The 20,565-nt window shown below is 37.7% G+C and overlaps 1 protein-coding gene across 2 annotated transcripts in view; it reads left to right on the forward strand.

The window, feature by feature from the left end:
- The window catches only part of LOC145655803 (solute carrier family 12 member 1-like), a 40,723-nt gene that overhangs the window by 12,336 nt on the left and 7,822 nt on the right, over positions 1-20,565 (forward strand). For both annotated transcript variants that reach the window (XM_081709276.1, XM_081709277.1), the window contains exons 10-21: positions 8,884-9,035; positions 10,788-10,895; positions 12,136-12,259; positions 12,496-12,597; positions 12,912-13,067; positions 15,624-15,723; positions 16,455-16,566; positions 16,683-16,823; positions 17,757-17,863; positions 17,970-18,052; positions 18,365-18,496; positions 19,322-19,450. In XM_081709276.1, coding sequence (XP_081565402.1) covers positions 8,884-9,035; positions 10,788-10,895; positions 12,136-12,259; positions 12,496-12,597; positions 12,912-13,067; positions 15,624-15,723; positions 16,455-16,566; positions 16,683-16,823; positions 17,757-17,863; positions 17,970-18,052; positions 18,365-18,496; positions 19,322-19,450 — 1,446 coding nt within the window. The remainder of the gene's footprint in view (positions 1-8,883; positions 9,036-10,787; positions 10,896-12,135; positions 12,260-12,495; positions 12,598-12,911; positions 13,068-15,623; positions 15,724-16,454; positions 16,567-16,682; positions 16,824-17,756; positions 17,864-17,969; positions 18,053-18,364; positions 18,497-19,321; positions 19,451-20,565) is intronic.

Consider the following 20,565-nt stretch of genomic DNA (forward strand, 5'->3'; position numbering starts at 1 on the left):
TCACCAACTCTCCAAAACTACAAACAGACTCCACTTCCATGCCAAACAATTATTTGGAAGTCATCGAATTACCAAATGACAAATATATCTGCCTAGAGTTTGCTAACTGCTACTGTTCTATGGGCAGATGAAATGAAAATTGAGCTTTGATCTTGAGCTTGGATCTTCCAACAGGACAAAGGATATGTCCAGATCAACAATAAAATAATTTACTGAACACAAACTTAAGCATGTGGTGAGCTAAAGAGGAGAGTGCTCAAGAGCAGACCTATGACCCTGGATGATCTGGAGAGATTCTGTAAAAAGGAATGGTCTGCATTCTCCAACCTTATAAGTTGTCAAAGGAGAAGTGCTGCTTTATTGGAAAAGGAAGGTTGTACAAAGTATTATAAGCAGGGGTGGCAATCATTTTGGCACATGTTTTTTGTTAAAAATAATTATTTATGATGTTTTTTTTCTCAGATTAAATTTACTTCAATTAAAGGTTGGATTTTTCTGATTTGTTCAGTGTGACATTAAGTTAAATTCACCAAAGGGAGAACTGCTTATAACCCCTTTACTCATCTTTACCAGAGGTGCCAATAATTCTGGAGTATAGGCATGTATGGTAACAATGAATCCCGTATACAATGGCTAGCTTCATGTTCAATGTCTCTGTGTTTTGAAACAAAGCTGATGAGTCTTTTGTCTTGCACCAGTGTTTAGCCCAAACCCTGTGAAGCATACGATTCTATTTTCAGGGGCACTCTATGGGTGTAGTATTGTAGACATGCACAGTAATTGTTGACTTTAAGTGTAGATTTATGGTTGCTGTTGTTAGACATCTTGGCATCTCAGATGTCCTGGTTCCTGTCTATGGGCAGGAGATGAGACAGTTCAACCTTACCAAACCAATCTGTAATCAGAGGAATAAGGAGTATTCCTTACATTTGGAAGAAACCAATACCATAGGAAGAGGGGGTGTGTTACTTTTTGAAATATGCTCTATGACATAATTTGAATGTTTGATAATATCAAATTCCCATAACTTCATATTTTAAAAGAAAATAATAGTAATAATTAAAAAATAGTAATAAAAAAAATACAGTTATCAAAAATGTAGTGTGGCATGCCATCGATGAGCTTGGATGAGCATGATGCCCCTGCTCTTTCTTGTGGACTCCTCAAGCTGTAGTCAGGCAATGAAAGGAGAAAGTTGAAGATAGGGCATGGGATTTTTCTGTCGGATATTTAAAAAAAACTTTCTTGTTTGGACAAAATTACTTATTCCACCTTTCTGTCTAAAGCAATATAGACAGGGGGAAACATCAATAATTCTGTGACTAGAGCCAGAATCTTAGGTGTGAAATGTCAGTTTGCAAGTTTGTGTATTCTTGTGTTATCTGGCAAGCATGAAAGCATTTTACTGTTATACTGGCTATATTGTACATTTTGCATGCTTTTGTTATCTAGTGTTAGCAATGTCTCTTTTGCTAACATAAACCTTTGATAATACCTTTAACGGAGGTAACTAATACCTTTGTTTTATAGGTTTCTTTTTTATACATTTTTGGTTATATGGTTATAAGTGGCTAGTACTAACATATAAGCATTATAAAATACCTTGTCTGCTGTATTAGTGACATGATTTTAAATAATTTAGGTATGAACAGCTGTAGTGCAAGTACTGTAGTGCCTGTAGTGAATTTAAATTATACTGCAATACCCCTGCTTAGGACTTAGGAGGCACAATAGAAGGTAATATAAACACCTATGATGTCCTTAGAATAGGAGTTATTTCACAATATGCTAAAATAAATACTGACAGTTCTTGGCTAATCATCTATTACTCTCATGTGGGACATCTCACATGTAACAAACTAGTAAAGCACCACAGACATGCATATGCATAAAATATGTTTAAAATAAGGTATATATAAGTCCATATAAATCTGTATCTGCATTGGTTGAAAGTTGATTGAAGGTAGGCTGAATGTTTTAACATTTTCAAAATCTGGATTAGCCAGTCACGTTGGCTGTCACTGCCATTTGTGTTTGAGGCTGTATTACTGTTGCAGTTCCTACTGGTGCAAAATACAGGGGACACACAATTTTATGTTCTTTCCCTAGTTACTGCTTTGTGTATTTTTCATGCAGATATTTTTCAGTAGCATTTACACCATTTCTGTTTTATGAGAATGTACTCCATTGGCTTCTACTTCCAAAAATGCCAGCCCTCCATGTGTTGAAATCTAAATGGAAAAAATGAAAAGGCTTAATTTGCCCCTTTAATAAATAAAATTAATATTAGAGAGTTCTGATTGTGTCAAAAATATTTTTGAGTCACTTACAAGCTAAAGTTACATTTTGCAGTAAGATTGCTAATGTGTGGCTAGAATGTTATCATTTTGTAACTGTCTGGCTAGCTAGTTAGATAACTTAAGCATCCCTGTGTTTTATTCTTGTACGCTAAGTATTATAGCAATGGTTGATATGCTCTGCTGCAGTTTATTACTGTAGTATGCTACTTTGCTATTTAGTATGTTCTATGCTGTTAGTATAACACACAGCGACTCCTAAGTGCAATAAAAATGATATTACTGACCATAAAAAAAGCAATATTACTGTAATTTCCAGCCTTTTATGAAGGAAAGCAGTTATTAGAGGGTTCTGCATACATAGCATGCAATCCAGTTCAAGTTTAATGATTGTCATCCTCAATGTGACATGGCTGTCCTGATGGAGGGGTTATGGGTGGAAGTCAGGACCATTGCCCTAACAGTCACAGTCAGTGACTGTTTGAAGCCATTTAATGACCTTTAAAGCCATTTAATGACCTTTCACATATTTTTGACTGATTGAAACAAATGCTTTATGCTTTTACCCATTTCAGTTGGTCAAACATTTTGCTCATTCACAATTCTTGTGGGGATTTGGACTCCCCAAAAGGCTTAATAATGAGTAAGCATTCTTCAAAAAGTCATGCTTCATGGCATACCCCAAAGCCTATTTACACTCATGTAAAGTCAGTGGGAAACCTGAGGGAAAATGCTGATTTTCTTTTGCTTGCAGTTGTGTTTCATCACAGCCTCATATTTGCTGGGGAGTTTGAGGGTGAACACATGTGCAAAATATCCTTGCCTTGGTTGTGTGAGTGTATATAACTGAAGACTAGGGAAGCCATAATACGAACTAATAAACGAACAGACAGGATAAATCAGATGAATAGCAAGTTTAATATAATGAACAAACTAACCATAGAAACAAAAAATACAGAATAGAAATAACATAATAAACAAAAGACTAACACACTAACAAGGTGAGGATGAATAGATATTTACAGGAGTAAAATAGAAACTAAGGAAAACAAACACAAAAGAACTAAACAGAAGAGTATCTGCAAAAACAATAAACCCATGAGCATGACAAAATACAAGGAAAAGAAAGTATGCTGAACAGGGATACTTATCTAGACAAGCAACTAACTAGGCTAAAACAAAAGACAATTATAACAGGATTAAAGGGAAGACCAGAGAGTTACAGAAAGACATAAGCTGAAGGGAAAACCACACAATACTTGCGTATACATACAGAGAGTGTGTAACCTTAACAAAAGCGAAGAGAGAAAGTACAACACACAAAGTGAGAACAGAACAATACTTGTGAACAGGAACTGGAAGAGCATAACCTAGAATTAAGCAAAGAAAATGACCAGCAAACAAGAGATGAGGGAACATGTCTTAAATAGAAGAACTAATGTATATGTCCTATGGTTTGGCTGAGACATATAGCTGAGTATCATCAGCATAGCAGTTTAAACTAGCATGGTGTTTATGTATAATGTCCTAGAGGTAGCATATATAAAAAAGCAGAGGCCCTAGAACAGATCCTTGTGGGACACCATAGCTAATCTTGTTGTATGCTGAAAAATCTCCATTTATGTTAACAAACTGGTAGCGATCAGATAGTTAAGATTTAAGACAGGAAAGGGCTATTCCCCTAATCCCAACATTTTCAAATCTATCTAGTAAAATGTTGTGATCTATAGTGTCAAATGTTGCACTCAGATCAAGCAATATAAGCAAATAAACATAACCCTGGTCAGAAGCCAACAACAGGTCATTAATTACTTTAATCAGTGCTGTCTCTGTACTACAGATGGAAAGACACTGATGGAAAGACTTCATGTATCTGGTTTTGATACTGTTCAAAATTTGGCAATGAAAAGTCAAGGGACTCCTCATTGTCAGATTCTCAATGTTTATTTGCATGTGTGGAGAATTTTTGGATCATTTTTTTCTAAGCCAAGATGGAAGTGTACTAGTCTGTTCAACAACACAGGAGTGTGATCAAACTTAAGAAGCAGGAGACATGGGCAGGAGATGGGGGAGAGGTATAGATAGGGAGGGAGCTGGATGAGGTCTGGGAGTTATTACCTCCTGACCTCCATGCTTGCATTGCCAGCAGTTATCATGGCAAAGAAGAGTTACAGAGACATTCAGGAAAATTACAGAAGTACAAATATAATATAAAACAGAATCAGGAGAAAAAAAAAAAAAAAAAAAAAAAAAAAAAAAAAAAATATATATATATATATATATATATATATATATATATATATATATATATATATATATATATATATATATATATATATATATAAGTCTCCATTGCTCTCTCTAACAATTATCTAGGTGTTCTCAAAAACCTCATGTAGCTACATGACATAAGTTCCATGTCTTACACCATAGCCACCTTCAGGTTCCATCCAATTCAGAAAAATTAGGACCCCTTGCCACTTTGCCTTAGCCAAAAATCCAGAGACAATACAAAATTCTGTCAAAACCACATGCAGTATATTCTTCTTTTTTTGGTGTTAAATTAACTAAGAGTACCATAAATAGGCGGCAACAACAAGAAGTTTTATTACACTTAATCTGAAGAGAAATTATTAGAAATTGGTACTCAATTAGTGATCAGTGACTAGAGACAAGACCACTGCCACTGTTGGGCCTCTGAGCAAGGCCTTTAACCCTCAATTGCATGAACTGTATTCAGTTATAATTGGATGTCATTTTGTACAAAAAGAGTTTTCTAAAATCTGTAAATGTAAATTATGCTTTGGTGTTTCTGTGCTGCCTAAATCAGGCTGTGATTTTGCAGTTCTGTTTTAATTATTAAAAGGAATCCAATTAAGTAACTTATTACTTCAGTAGTCGTTTTACTAGATAATTTCTTACTTTTACTTATCTGATATTTAAAGGACTACTTTTACTTCTACTTGTAATTATTATTTTAAAGTACCAGTACTTGTACTTCAGTACAGTTTTTGACTTTTCTACAGAAAGTAGCTGATTAATATCTATAGGGTGTTTTCTTATTAGGTTTCTTTGTGGAGCATTTTCTTTTAAGCACTGCAATCTATGTATTCCATAATCAGTCCATGATTGATCTGTATTTGATCTGTCCTGGAAAGCAGAAGTTAGATGTAAAAATAGGAGACTCTTGCTACATTCTCCTGTGGTTAATGCAGGAAATATCAGAGACCAGCAAGGAAGGGAGGAGGGAGAGTCAATGATAAGGAATGAATAAACAGAAGTGTGGCCTCTCTTAGTCAAATGTGTACTGTAATGTAGATGAGATGAAGAGCGAACACACATGCAAAGTACCAGCGCCTTGGATTTGAGAACGAGCAGAATCCAAAACAGGGGAAGACATAGTGAAAATGATAAACAGGACAATGTAAATAAATTACTAGTTTAATAACAGAAACACTGGAAACAAACAAAAAGGATAAGAGGCCAATTCGGGGTTATTATACATCAGGAAAGAAATATACGAGAGTACTGAGATAACAGAGCGCACAGGAGAACAGAAACAACTTAATGAACATGAACTGGGAGGGCGATACAGACAAAGAAGGCAACATCAACTAAAGCACCAATAGAAATCATTTAAGACTAAACAAGAGATATATCTAAGCAACAAGAGAATGATAGAGAGATAACTTGGAACACAGAGAACGAGTACAGTGTAACCAGAAATGATGCAGAGTTATAACATCGAAGATACATAGACCTAGAAATTGAAATTGTAGATCTATTGTAGATCATTGCAGTATAAAGAGTATTGTAGTGCCTAGGTGCCTAGGTATTGTAGAAAGGGCCAATTACCAGGTCAATGGCCCTTGTAATTCTTGGAGCGCCCCAGCAGATCAGACTGAGAAGGCAAGGTGTATGGAACTTGTGACTGCTCAGGGAAAGCTTGCTTGGGGACCATGAGTTTGTGGAGGGACCATCACACCTGATAAAATATCAGCTGCATACTCCAGAGTGAGCAAACTAAGCTGGCAAGAGAAAGCACTGGCATTCTGGTTCATAGCCCCTAGATGATAACCTTGAAGTCAAACTGAGCTAACTAAGGTGCCAGACACTGTTCAACAGCCCCTAACTTTGCAGACTGCAAATATCTAAGAGGATTATTGTCTGTATATTGTAAACTTGGTTGCCAGCAGATCACTTCAAAGCAAGCAGATCAAGTTTAATAGCACTATAATTAGACATATGCTCAGTTGGACACAGTCCTCAGCTGGCATAAGCAACTTGCCTCTTCTTCCCATCCTTTGCTGAGACATGATGGCCCCTAGACATGTGTGACCTGCAGCTCTAAAATGATGGGTTTGGAAAAATCAGCATAAGCCATAGGTGTGGAGGTAACTCCTCAAAGTGAGAAAAGGTGATTCTCTGACCTTATCCCAGAACTCTCCTAACTGTTTCTTACATGGCCTTCTCTGACTATTCTCGGAGCCCCACCCCGCTGGTGCAAGGGGGCAGCATGCTTGCTGAAGTCATCAACAAAGTGCCTGTGAGGCAAAGCCAAGAAAAGATGTCAAACTTACAGTTGATCTTCTACTGTAGGCTCTTCTGAGTTTATCACCAATGGTAGGAGTTTAGAATATGCTCAGGTTACATGATTAGGGATAGAGACTGATTTATTCAAGCTGATGACATCATGAGGCTTTTGGCATGGTTAGAGACACCCAGATTTTTCTCTCTCTTCCGTGTGTGACAGGAGTTTTTCCTTTCCCAAGCAACTACGTTTTTAATATTATTTGGTCTCCACTAATTGCAAGATAAAAAAAAAATAAAACTGAACGGCTTACCTAGAATCTAGATTAAACATTGGTGCTAGCCCAATTTGGCAACCAGATGTATCAGACATTGAGGAAGTGAAGAAAAATTTGACTGTAGGTAAGCTGACTTTTCTGTGGCTTCCCAAGCTAATACACACACTTAAGACTTTCACGTTCTAGCATCACGTGAGGATAGCATATTATAAGCTGGCCTAAACATTAGATATCACTAATGATATAGCTATATAGATATAGATATAGCTAGACAACATTAGCCAAATGATTAGGTAGGTTAGGATGGGTTCATAACAACCAAGTAAGATTAAAAACAGCCTGGTGATCCTCCTGTAGTTACATTAGTCACCTGAATTTGGGGAAAATCTGTCACTGGTTTTCATAATAACTAGTTTTCTCCAAAAAATAAATACAATTTTTAAAAACAGCAAAAAAATAAACAAAAGACGCCCCCCCCCCCCCCCACCCACCCAAACAAAATTCTCTTCATGTATGAATAACCAACCAACAACCTATTTCCAATTCTAGATATATCAGCTCTGTTTTTGCCATTGTGGCCACCAAGATGTCAAAATATGTCTCTAATACAGACTAAACCATTCCATGTTAGATGTATGGTGTTGTAATTTACACAATATTAATTATGACATGAGCTGCAGACAAGAGCTATGATCCCAGAGAAGAAAATGGCTTTAGTACAATTCAGCTTTTATTACAAAATTATCAAACAGAATTTTAGAATAGATTTGATGGTATGAATACCTACATTAATTTGAGCTGCTAATATGCTAAACAAAGCACCTGTTTAGAGCAGCTAATATAAGAAATTCTCACCTACTCCTCATAAACTAGCAAAACTACATACCCTCAAATATTATGGCGAAACTAAGCCAACAAGAAGCATATTTATAAAGAAAACAAAAGAAAACAAAACCAATTAAGAAAGAAAATCCATAAAGCTACTGAAGGGGACCAACACAATGGTCATTATCACTAAAAGCCTATTAATTGATCTTGTGGACACAAATACCATGACAAAACCTGCTGCATTTGCCAATTTACCACAGCTTCTGAATCTATAGCTTATAAATCATTTTGTATTTAACTGAAACAAACAAAATATTAATTAAACTCCCAACTCGCAACTCCCAACAAATGGTTATGTAATAAAACCACAATATATGGCTACCACTACACAATAAAATCATTTGACTCTCTTTCTTATTACAATATTAAAACAAGTGGGAATAAAATTACAAAATATGTTCATCCCATGCTAGTCCTGTAGCTCACTTAAACAATCTGGTCGCATGAAGAGCTATTTACATATTTAATAGTATGTGTACTCTCAGGGAATTGAGCACAAAATCCTGGTGTTGTATTTTATTTATACAACCTGCTCTACCAGTTGTGCTATCAAAGTACAATGCATTCCCTTAAAAAAAATAATGGTCCTACTCTACAGGCAAACAGCAGAAGCATTTTTGTGTGTATTCATGAATAGGTAGAAAGAGCATGGCATAACAGTGAGCCTACAACACACGCACACATTCACAGATACACACGTCCCCTATGAAGTACAACTGGTGTCAGTGGACTCCTGTCTATATAATTATACTTATTAGGATATTAGGACTTCCATATAGAGGAATTTATAAGTAATTACAACAAAGGCTCAGGTCCATGGTATAATAGGGTGGTATGTTCAGATGCAGGATCTTAGTGGCATGATTGTACCTCTGACCATCCTGCTTCAGGTGCTACTGTTGTCCGTGATGCAACTGGGAACTTGAATGACACCATCACTCCAGGGGCCAAGTGTAACTTCTCAGTCGCATGCAATTTTGGCTATGACTTCTCCATTTGCAGAACTACCAAATGCCAGTATGGCCTCATGAACAACTTTCAGGTGAGAGGTCAAGCAGTCAGCAAATTCAAGACCCCCAAATGGTTTGACCTAAAGCAACAGAATTGTGTGTGTCTGTTGATGAGGATGACCATGAGAAAAGATCTCATGTTGTTGTTTTGGGCTGTTATTATAGATTTTACAGATATAGATATTGAAGTACAGTGGTGTGAAAAAGTGTTTGCCCCCTTCCTGACATCTTTTTTTTTTGCATGTTTCTCAATTAAATGTTTCAGATCATCAAATAAACACAAAATGCAGTTTTTAAATGAAGGTTTTTATTATTAAGGGGGAAGAAAAATCCAAATCTACATGGCCCAGTGTGAAAAGGTGATTTCCCCCCCGGTTAAAACATAAATTAACTGTAGTTTATCACATCTTTGGAAAGCTGAATTCAATTTCTTTAGCCACACCCAGGCCTGATTACTGCCACACCTGTTCTCAATCAAGAAATCCCTTAAATAGGACCTGCCTGACAAAGTGAAGTAAACCAAAACATCCTCAAAAGCTAGACAGCTTCTGTGATCCATAGAAATTCTGGAACAAATGATATAAAAAGTAATTGTGATCTATCAGTCTGGCAAAGGTTATAAAGCCATTTCTAAAGCTTTGGGACTCCAGCAAACCACAGCGAGAGCCATTATCCACAAATGGCGAAAAAGTGGAACAGTGGTGAACCTTCCCAGGAGTGGCCGGCTGACCAAAATTACTCCAAGAGTGCAGCGACGACTCATCCAAGAGGTCACAAAAGACCCCACAACAACATCCAAAGAACTGCAGGTCTCACTTGCCTCAGTTAAGGTCAGTGTTCATGACTCCACCATAAGAAAGAGACTGGGCAAAAATGGCCTGCATGGCAGAGTTCCAAGACAAATACCACTGCTGAGCAAAAAGAACATAAAGGCTTGTCTCAGTTTTGCCAGAAATCATCTTGATGATCCCCAAGAACTCTGTGAACTGATGAGACAAAAGTTGAACTTTTTGGAAGGTGTATGTCCCATTACATCTGGCGTAAAAGTAACACAGCATTTCAGAAAAGGAGCATCATACCCAGAGTAAAATATGGTGGTGGTAGTGTGATGGTCTGGGACTGTTTTGTGGCTTCAGGACCTGGAAGACTTGCTGTGGTAAATAGAACCATGAATTCTGCTGTCTACCAAAAAATCCTGAAGGAGAATGTTCGGCCATCTGTTTGACCTCTAGCTGAAGTGAACTTGGGTTCTGCAGCAGGACAATGATCTAAAACACATGAGCAAGTCCACCTCTGAATGGCTTAAGAAGACTTGAGTGGCCTAGTCAAAGTCCTGACCTGAATCCGATTGAGATGCTGTGGCATGACCTTTTATAATGGAGGTTCATGCTCAAAAACCCTCCAATGTGGCCAAATTACAACAATTCTGCAAATATGCACTTCCTCCACAGCACTGTTAAAGACTCATTGCCAGTTATTGCAAATGCTTGATTGCAGTTGTTGCTGCTAAGGGTGGCCCAATCAGTTATTAGGTTTAGGAGGCAATCACTTTTTCACACAGGGCCATGTAGGTTTAGATTTTTTTTTTCCCTTAATAATAAAAACCTTCATTTAAAAACTGCATTTTGTGTTAACTTTGTCTAATATTTAAATTTGTTTGATCTGAAACATTTAAGTGTGACAAACATGCAAAAAAAAAAGGATATCAGGAAGGGGGCAAACACTTTTTCACACCACTGTAATTGGCATTGATTCCTGTTTCTGTGTACGTGCGGTGTGTATAGGTTATGACTATGGTATCTGGGTTCGGACCCCTCATCACAGCAGGAACATTTTCTGCAACAATCTCCTCAGCCCTTGCTTCTCTTGTCAGTGCTCCTAAAGTCTTCCAGGTAAAAAAAGCAGCACACAATCCCACTGCACATTGGTGCTCTGCCCAATAACATCCTCTCACACTAGAAAACTGTATGTTGTCCGGTAATATTGATGCAGTGTGAACTAGGGATGTGCATTTGGCATAATTTTGATATTCGACTCAACTAAACACAAAATTAGGGCCAAAATTAGGGATGGGGGCTTACTCTTTTAGTTGGCAACATGGGTGTTAAGAGGCTATAAATTCAGTTGTTTATTTCAGAACACATTATACAACATTAGCCCACGTCAGTTTGTCAGAGATTTCTCAATGTAGCTGCAGAGACCTCAAGTTTATTTTTATTTCATGTCCACAATGAACTGAATAAAAGTCATGAAATCACAAATTGTGCACAGAATTTTCTTTATTTGTGCACTCATTTTTTATATTTTGAATTCTCAAATGTTTATTCATTTCATTACATTACACAACATCTGAAACACACTTGGAGGAGCAACCTTCATTATGGACTCTTCTTTTACTTATTTGTTCAGCATCAATTCAGAAACCAGGAGGAATGTATATTATAAAAGTAAAATGTACACACAACTTGATTTCATAACCTCTGTTTAGTATCTTGTGCCCACATTAAACTAATTCATATGCTCCTTGCATAGCTAACATCGGATTTGTTAGTAGCAAAGCCCCGCCTAGCCATCTCTTTTACAGTGTGGGCTCGGCCATGCTTCCTTTGCAATGCGCTCACATTTACTGTCACCTTGAAAGGTTGACATTGTACTAAAGTATACATGTGCATTCCTGCGCACAACCTAACAGCAGTAAAACCTGCACACTCCCATACTGTATGCTGAATGTGGTGTGAAACAAATGTGCGATGGCTTGGCTGACTACATTTTTATTAAGTGGAAAATTGAGTACATTTTTGCCACACCATCTTTGTTACCACACTTCACAAATAAGTGTTTTAAACTACTTCTTATACTCTAAGCTCAGTCTTCACTAGCATGTTGGTGGATGAGTACAAAAGCTCCTAATCCTTAGGCACTGTCAGCCAGTCCACTGGCAAAAGGGTTGTAGTGGCTGGAGCAGGAAAAATAATATGGAGGGATTAGGAGTGTGTGTGGATTTGGGCTATGATCTGTGAGGCAATATAGAAGAGGTAGGTAGATAAAATAAGATGTAGTGCAACTTTTATCTATAGCACAAGCTTTAAAATGTGCATATATCTGCTGATGCTCACCTCACTCTGGTTCTAGGCTCTGTGTAAGGACAATATCTACAAGGCCCTTCACTTTTTTGCCAAGGGCCATGGCAAAAATAATGAGCCCATCCGTGGTTATGTGCTCACCTTCGTCATTGCTGTGGCCTTCATCCTCATTGGTGAGCCTCATAACACACCACGGTAACCACCTTCTCAAACATATGCACTACTTGACCATAACCAACCGATCCATTAGTGGTTGTCCTGGCCATGCAATGCACTACACATTTCTGTGTCTTCCCTGAAGTAACATATCTCAGCTCTGACTCAGCTCACAAAAGGCTTGATAATCAACGAGTCCAGCTGTGTGTTTTAGTGTACAGAAGATACTAAAATGTCTCTCATTTCTTTTTAGCTGAGCTGAACATCATTGCTCCCATTATCTCCAACTTCTTTCTGGCCTCATATGCCCTCATCAACTTCTCTTGCTTTCATGCTTCATATGCTAAGTCCCCAGGTCTGTATGCTCCAGCCCACTTCAACCTATAATTGACCATTAATTTAAGGGAACTGTTTTGTGTAATGCAACTAAGTATTTACGTAAACTGCAATTGTTAGATTTTTTAAGTAAGTGTTAGATAAGTGGATGGGAAAATACAATGCAGTGAAAGTTATTCATTTGAAAGAATGTGTTTCTTTTCAAATTTTAAATGTAAATATTTTATATTAGATTATGGAATGAACAAACATTAATTCAAGGGTAATCTGTTCTCAGCACTATTTATTTATTTTTGATGATTTTGAGTGTAATGTGTATATTTGTTTGTGTAGGTTGGAGGCCAGCATATAAATACTACAACATGTGGCTGTCTTTGTTTGGGGCTGTGCTGTGCTGTGCTGTTATGTTCGTTATTAACTGGTGGGCTGCACTTCTCACATATGCTATAGAGATGTTCCTATACATCTATGTTACCGTTAAGAAGCCAGGTAGGAACCTAAAACAAGTTTTTATTCAAAATAAACCATGTTTCTACACACACACACACACACACACACACACACACACACACACACACACACACACACACACACACACACACACACACACAGAGTAGAGTGAGACTAAGCACAACTGTACCTGCCATCACACAATGTTAAAGCTGGTATCGAATTTAGCCTTTGTTAACTTATCCCAGACAGCCACAGAGGTCAAGTCTCTCTCCTCAATCCCATATCCTTCATCCAAACCTTTCTCCAAAGTCCCTGCCTTCAAAGACATGCATAGAGCTTAGCCAAATGATCTATGTGCTGCATGTACAGCAAAATAGTTTACAGGCATAGAGGACCACCTTCTTGAATAGACATTTTTAATGGTTTATATTGTTGAAATTTTTAGTTACTGATTATAGAGCCCAGCACATTTACCAAGATGTAGACAGTTTAACTGAAGCTTTCTTGCTGATTACAGAAACTAAAATTTAGATTTATTAATATGTAGTTAAATGGTATGTAGCAACTGATTGACTTGAGTGACCTGAGTCAAGGCGGTTTCCAATGAAGGCAGTTTCCAATAAACTGGAAAAGCAATTTATATTTTATAGTGCACTAGGCAAAGTGGAAATTATTAAGTATGGCTCAACTCCGAGGACCCAGATATATACACTTTTGATTAAACAGAAAACCTTTCATGCATAAATGGAGAGCAAGCAATAAGCAAGCAAATTGGATCAAGGTCATTTCTAGTTGTTGAGAAAATAAATCCCAAATCTGGGAAGATAAGAGTAGATATAAAAATTAAATAGAGAGAAGCAGGAGTTTAAGATAAAATATTACAAGGGTCCATCTTTTCTACATACACTGGAGATCAAAATTAGAGAACAATTTATGAATACTTGATTTTTTCAGAAATAATGTAGTCTTCATTGGTCAACATTTGAAGGATTTTTTTGTTAGGGGTATACCATGCCACTAGAACAGTGTTTTACAAGGTATTTCAACATAAAACCTTTATTTTGCAGAAAACACAATGATCAAAATTAGAGAACAGCAATGACTGTAGTACAGAAAAAGATTACAACTAAATTTTCTGAAGGTTACATCAGTCACCAATCAGTAGGAAGTGTACAGGCCATTACTTTGAATGACTTCAGCACATCTGCAGCCACAGGACATCACTAGTCTCTCACACTGCTCTGGTATGATTTTGGTCCACTCTTCTTGCAGCCTCTTCCACAGTTCAGTGACTGTTGTGGGTTTCTTGGCCATAACTTTGTCACCAAGGATTTCCCAGAGGTTTTCTATTGTGTTTAGATTAGGACTCTGGGCTGGCCATTTCATTGTTTCAATGTTTTCAGTTTCAAGGAACTGCTTTACCCATTTTGCTGTGTGACAGGAGGCATTGACCTGTATGAAAATTGCTGGCTGATTGATGAGCGTAATGAAGGAACCACGTGTTGGTGAAGGTTCTGATACACACTTGTATTCACTCTGCCATGTAGCTGTATGAGAGGTCCAACTCCTGCTGCCGAAACATTTCCCAAACCATGGCACTTCCTCCTCCACCTTTCACTGACTTCTTTACACACTTTGGGTTCAGTCTTTCCCCATTTTGTTGACGAGCATAATGCTCGCCATCAGACCCAAATAAATTAAACTTGCTTTCGTCACTAAAGTAAACTCTGGACCACTTCTCTGTCCACACAACGTGCTCCTCAGCAAAGGTTAGTCTAGCCTTTTGATTCTTTTTGTTAATGAGAGGATGGTTACTGCAGAGTGGGCTTTCAGTCCAAATGCTCTTAAACGTCGAGACACTTGTTGACGAGACAGTTCCTTACCCTGTTCAGTGCTGAACCGGCAAGCAATTCCAGCTGCAGTGATGAACCAATTACCCGTGGAGATTCTCTACATTATTCTGTCCTCACTTGCATTTGTCTTTCGTGGGCAACCAGCCTTCTTGGGGGACTTGAATGAGTTTGTGATGTTGTAAAGATGCAATATTCTAGAAATCACAGACTTGGAACAACCAACTTCTCTTGCTATGGCTGTCACCCCTTTGGCCTTCATCTGGACAACCTGCTGCCGGAGGGTTTCAGTCACTTTGGAATGGCCCACCATCTTGCAAAATCAATGAAAACTGGAAAGTTAGGCTGCCAGTTAAAAAGGGTTTGTCAGATAATTAAGGAAATTAGCACCAGGTACCAGATTAACAACAATAACTTGCAGGTATCTGAAAGTGTTCTCTAAATTTGATCAGTGTTCTTTTTCAGTTATCTCATTTAAGCTTTTTATACTGTGCTTTATATACAGCTCATGAAATCATCTTAAAATATTGCTCTTTTAATTCTGTTAGGATCGATTTACCTAGGACTACACAGTGACCTTGAAATTGTGTGTTGTTCTCAATTTTTGATCTGCAGTGTATGTCAGGAGTCTTTCAGATTAAAAAAAAAACAAAACAATTTGTAAAATAGATTTTTTCAAGTGTCAGATGGTCAGATGGAGGGATTTGTTTTGAACAGACAGCTTTCTGTTCATTTTCTGTAGATGTGAACTGGGGTTCATCAACACAGGCTGTGACCTTTGTGAATGCTGTGAACAATGCTCTAACTTTATCAGGAGTGGATGATCACGTCAAAAACTTCAGGTACCACTTACTTCATAAGCCTAATAAATACATTTACCCAAATTAAAACAAATATTTTAGACTTTTGTTTTGTCTGAAATACAAACACTTGAGATTTCTCATCGTAGCTGCAGAGACCTCAAGTTTATTTTTATTTCATCTCCACAATGAACTGAATAAAAGTCATGAAATCACAAATCGTGCACAGAATTTTATTTATTTGTGCACTTATTTTTTGTATTTTCAGTTCTCAAATGTTTATTAATTTTATCACATTATACAACAGATGATACATACTTAGAGGAGCATCCTTTATTATGGACTCTTCTTTTACTTATTTGTTCAGCATCAATTCAGAAACCAGGAGAAATGCACATATAGACATAAAAAATGTGCACACAACATGATTTTGTGACCTCTATTTACACACACATCTTGTGGCCACATTAAACTAATTTGTATGCTCCTTGACACAGAATGTGTTGATAATCACTTGAAAATGTGGCTCCAGTTCATCATAAAACAGTTCATCATAAAAGATAAAATCAGTAAAAATCACTTAAAAACCCATCTAAAGTGATCTTCCCTAAACAAAAGGTTTACAACTTTTAAATATAGTAAACAAAATATATTTCTAGATTATCCAAAGTATTATTTTTTGATGTAAGCGTGGTCAGATTTAGACTATGTTGGTGTGTAAGGTGAGCATATGGTGATGTTTATGTAATGTAAGTTGTTCTTCTCTTCATCAGGCCTCAGTGCATTGTATTGACTGGTACTCCTAAAACACGACCAGCCCTGCTGGATTTGGCTCACTCCATCACTAAGAACTATGGCCTCTGCATCACATGCGATGTATTTGTGGTGAGAAAAGATTAGCTTTCATGTCATATATGTACATGAAGAAGATAAATGTAATACCTGCTACATATGTTACAGTCTTCTCCCCACATGGCAGTGACAATGTTTTGGTGCACCAGGGTCCCCGCCTAGAGCAGCAGCAAGCACTCACTGCTGCCATGGAGCAGAATCAAATGTGGTTGAATCAGCAGAAGAGGAAAGCGTTCTATGCTGCCGTAGCTTCCGACAACTTCCGTGAGGGTGCAGAGAGCCTTCTGCAGGTTAGACCAATTGCACTGTCAAATATATCAAATATGTGAAATATATAGTATAGATGACTTACCCCAGGATTATGTATGGTACTGCAGATAACATAGACTTAACACAAGATACCATACCCTCCCGAAAACCCTTGTACTAATATTAGGACTGAGAATTTTAAATGTTATGTTAAAATGAACACCCTGTACTTGTATGAGAACCTCACATTTTGTTAGAAAACTTTGCTTAGTTTCCATACTTAATAGATGCTATTAACTGCTACTTATGGATGGCAAGACAAATTTTAAAATGACTACAATAAATACAACACAGTTACTGTACAGAGTAATAAACTACTACAGTTCAGACAGGTGCTACTGCACAACATTATATTGTGTGGCATATCAGGCAGTCTCTACAGCAGAATACTGTGTTGAATAGATCTGCATCATTGATTAGACTGTACTGCATAGTGCTCTGCTATACACCACACATTAAACACATATCCAACTGAAGAAAATTATACTGCACTATAGATCAGACAGACTGTACTGCAGAACATTAAAAGTGCTCTGCCTCAGTAAAGCTGATGTCAAGTGATTATTTCTCCTGAGTACTGCTATCCATGCTACCCATGATAGTCACACATGAGTCAAGTTGCCAAAACATAGCTCCACTGACAAAAATCATAAAAAGTTAATTGAACCTCCCAGTGGAACACAGTGTTCATTCAGCTTGTGTGACTTTGTTATGTGTTATATATTATACATGCATAAAACTGTAGAGCAGCACAGATTACAACCACTGGTGCTATCACCAGAGATACCACTGCATCAGGACTTCAGACTGAAGCGAGATTAGGAGCTGCAACTGGCTGATGGCCTGAGCAATAAAGCAGATAGAGAATGTAAACTGCAATCAGGCAAAAAAACACATCCCCATTCCTGCTGCAGGCTTCAGGTCTGGGCCGACTCCGACCCAACACGGTGATACTGGGGTTTAAGAGAGACTGGAAGACTGTTTACACAGCGAATGTGCAGGAATACGTAGGCGTGCTGCAGTATGTTACACACACACTTACACACATGCAGATCTTTTGTACCTTGTGTACAATCTATGACAGCATTGCCTAATAATAATGACTCATCTTTATCTCCTGTCACTAGTGATGCTTTTGATTTTGAGTATGGTATAGTGATGCTGAGGATCAGTCAGGGACTAGACATCTCTCACATCCTCGAAGCAGAAGGTACACAAGAACAGCAACAAGCAATAAACAATACCACGGATGCCTAAACAAACAAACACACATGGGGACACAGAATACATGTTAAAGTAAATGTAACATACCCTTACAAATCAGTTTATTAGAAAGCACTATTAATATAATAAGAGCCTCACTGACCTGGAAAGTGAGTTTTTTGTGCTCCAGCACAGATCCTGTCAGCACATCAAATCTCTCATGAGTCAATCAGTGTTGGAGCAGAAGAAAACTTTTGAAAGTTATAAATTTTCACTGTCAAAGTGCTTTAAAACTTGTTTGTGGACATTTGCTCATCAGAGGAGATGGAGAGGATGCTTGTGGAGCAGCAGGCATTGGAGAACGAGATAGAGGAAAATGGCTTCCAGGAGGGAAGAAAATACTTTTTTAAAAGATCCAGAAAATTATCACAAAAAACACACGCCACTAAAGGTACTGCTTGAATACAACAAATTATGGCACTGTGTTGTTTTTGCCTGTTAATTTTGTGTGTGTGTGTGTGTGTGTGTGTGTGTGTGTGTGTGTATGCCTGTTTATGGCTCTGTTCACAATAAAATGATCAGATAATGACCTTTGAGTGCAAGAATTAAATGTCCCAAGATGATTTTAACTGAACACCTGGGTTGGACTTACAGCTATAGGCTCTATTTTTGTGGACACGGCAGAAATAAGGCATGTGTGGGCATGGCAGAAATGTTGTTTGCTATTTCCATGACAAGCAGCAGAGGTACTAACAGTGCAGTAACTGCACAAAAGAGTGCAGGTACAAAAATACATTTTAAATGTCACACACCCTATTATGTCACTCCACCCTCTTTGTTGCAAGTACATTTATTTATGTTCACCATATTAAGAAATGGCAAAAATATGAGTGTGGCATGGAAAATTAGCAAAATGTGGTGTTAACACCCTGGTGCAGCAACAAAATTAGAGTATATTTATTTCTCTCTATCTATCTATCTTCAGTTGCTTGTGTAAAAGGTAATGTGATTTTAGACTAGATAAAATATTCATCATTTGTGTTATGACTAAGGGGGTGGGAATGTCTATTTGCATAAGTGTCAAAGGACAAAAATGTCAGTAAAAGGTTCCTCTACAAAACCAACTGTGCTGCTCTAATCTAATAATACACACTAATTATCATCGACAGATGGGGAGAAACCATCAGACGTATTGTGTGTTGCTAAGAACACCATAATGTGTCTTACCTTTATTTCTTATATTTTTCTGCCTGGGTTTCTCTCACTCTCCCCTAAGTCACCATGGAAGTGCCTCACTCTTCTGATGTGGCTAAGATTAACCAACGCTTGGTGGAGGCCAGCTCACAGTTTAAGAGGAAGCAGGGCAAAGGCACCATCGATGTGTGGTGGCTGTACGACGATGGAGGTATGAGGGGAAAATATTTTAAGTCTTATAAGCAACTGTGTCTTGAGCTAACAAAGTGGCCATTCCCCATTTTGCTTATGGAACTACAGTCATTTTTTAGTTATAATACACAGTAGAGAAAGATGAACATTTTCTGTCTAAGTTCTTTTGAATTTGTGTTATCCTTGATATGTTACTTAGAATTCTTATTATAAGCAAGATTATATAATACTATATAATACTACATATTATATTCATATTAAAACAAGACCACTAGTAAAATCTGATTTAATGGCACTGCCATTCACTGTACAGCATTTCTTATGTAAGTGTCAACAGTAGAACATCTTAAATGTTTGGTAATCTAAAGCATAGAATTTGAGTTGTCTTGTGTGTCTTACTCCTGTGGAAAATGTCTTGGATCCTAGAGGCCTTGCAAGTTAACTGAGGTGTGCTGTGCCAAAGTATTATTACACTCATTTTGCAATCTCTTGTTCATGTGCATTTCAGTAATCGGGAGATACTGTCCGGACAGAGATACTATCCGGACTCTGTCCGGACAGCAGAGTCCCTTGCAGTCTTCAAACACAGACTGAAGACCCATCTATTTGTGGAATATGTAAATGACCATTGACCACACTCCTATGTTGACTAACTGGAACTCTAGTACCTAATGTAGGGTATTGTTTATTGCAGTGAGATAGAGCTTATGTATTTTGCCCTATATTTTCAACAGCGTTCTAGTTCATTAGTATCTTGAACTCTAATCTACAGTACTGGCTAGGATGTATTCTATGAGTGTAACGTGGGGAGGCTTGGCAAAATGCATAGACGAGCCGTGTGACACAAAACAATGTTTATTTATACACAAAAAAGACAACATAGCACTCAGGCTATCACAAGATCAAACACTGACAATATTCACATTTAAACAAAAGACTTATATACCCACACACTAACAACACACAACGAGGAGCATGTGTGAAACACAGGGAGCGTGTGGCAATACGGACGAACGAACACACACACACACACACACACACACACACACACACACACACACACACACACGCACACACACGCACATGGGGAGACATTTGGGAAGAGGGGTCGTACCGTGACAGAGCTTCTCCCCA

Source organism: Electrophorus electricus, unplaced genomic scaffold (genome assembly GCF_041902795.1).
Source record: "Electrophorus electricus isolate QZ-2024a unplaced genomic scaffold, ASM4190279v1 Scaffold35, whole genome shotgun sequence".
Taxonomy (NCBI): domain Eukaryota; kingdom Metazoa; phylum Chordata; class Actinopteri; order Gymnotiformes; family Gymnotidae; genus Electrophorus; species Electrophorus electricus.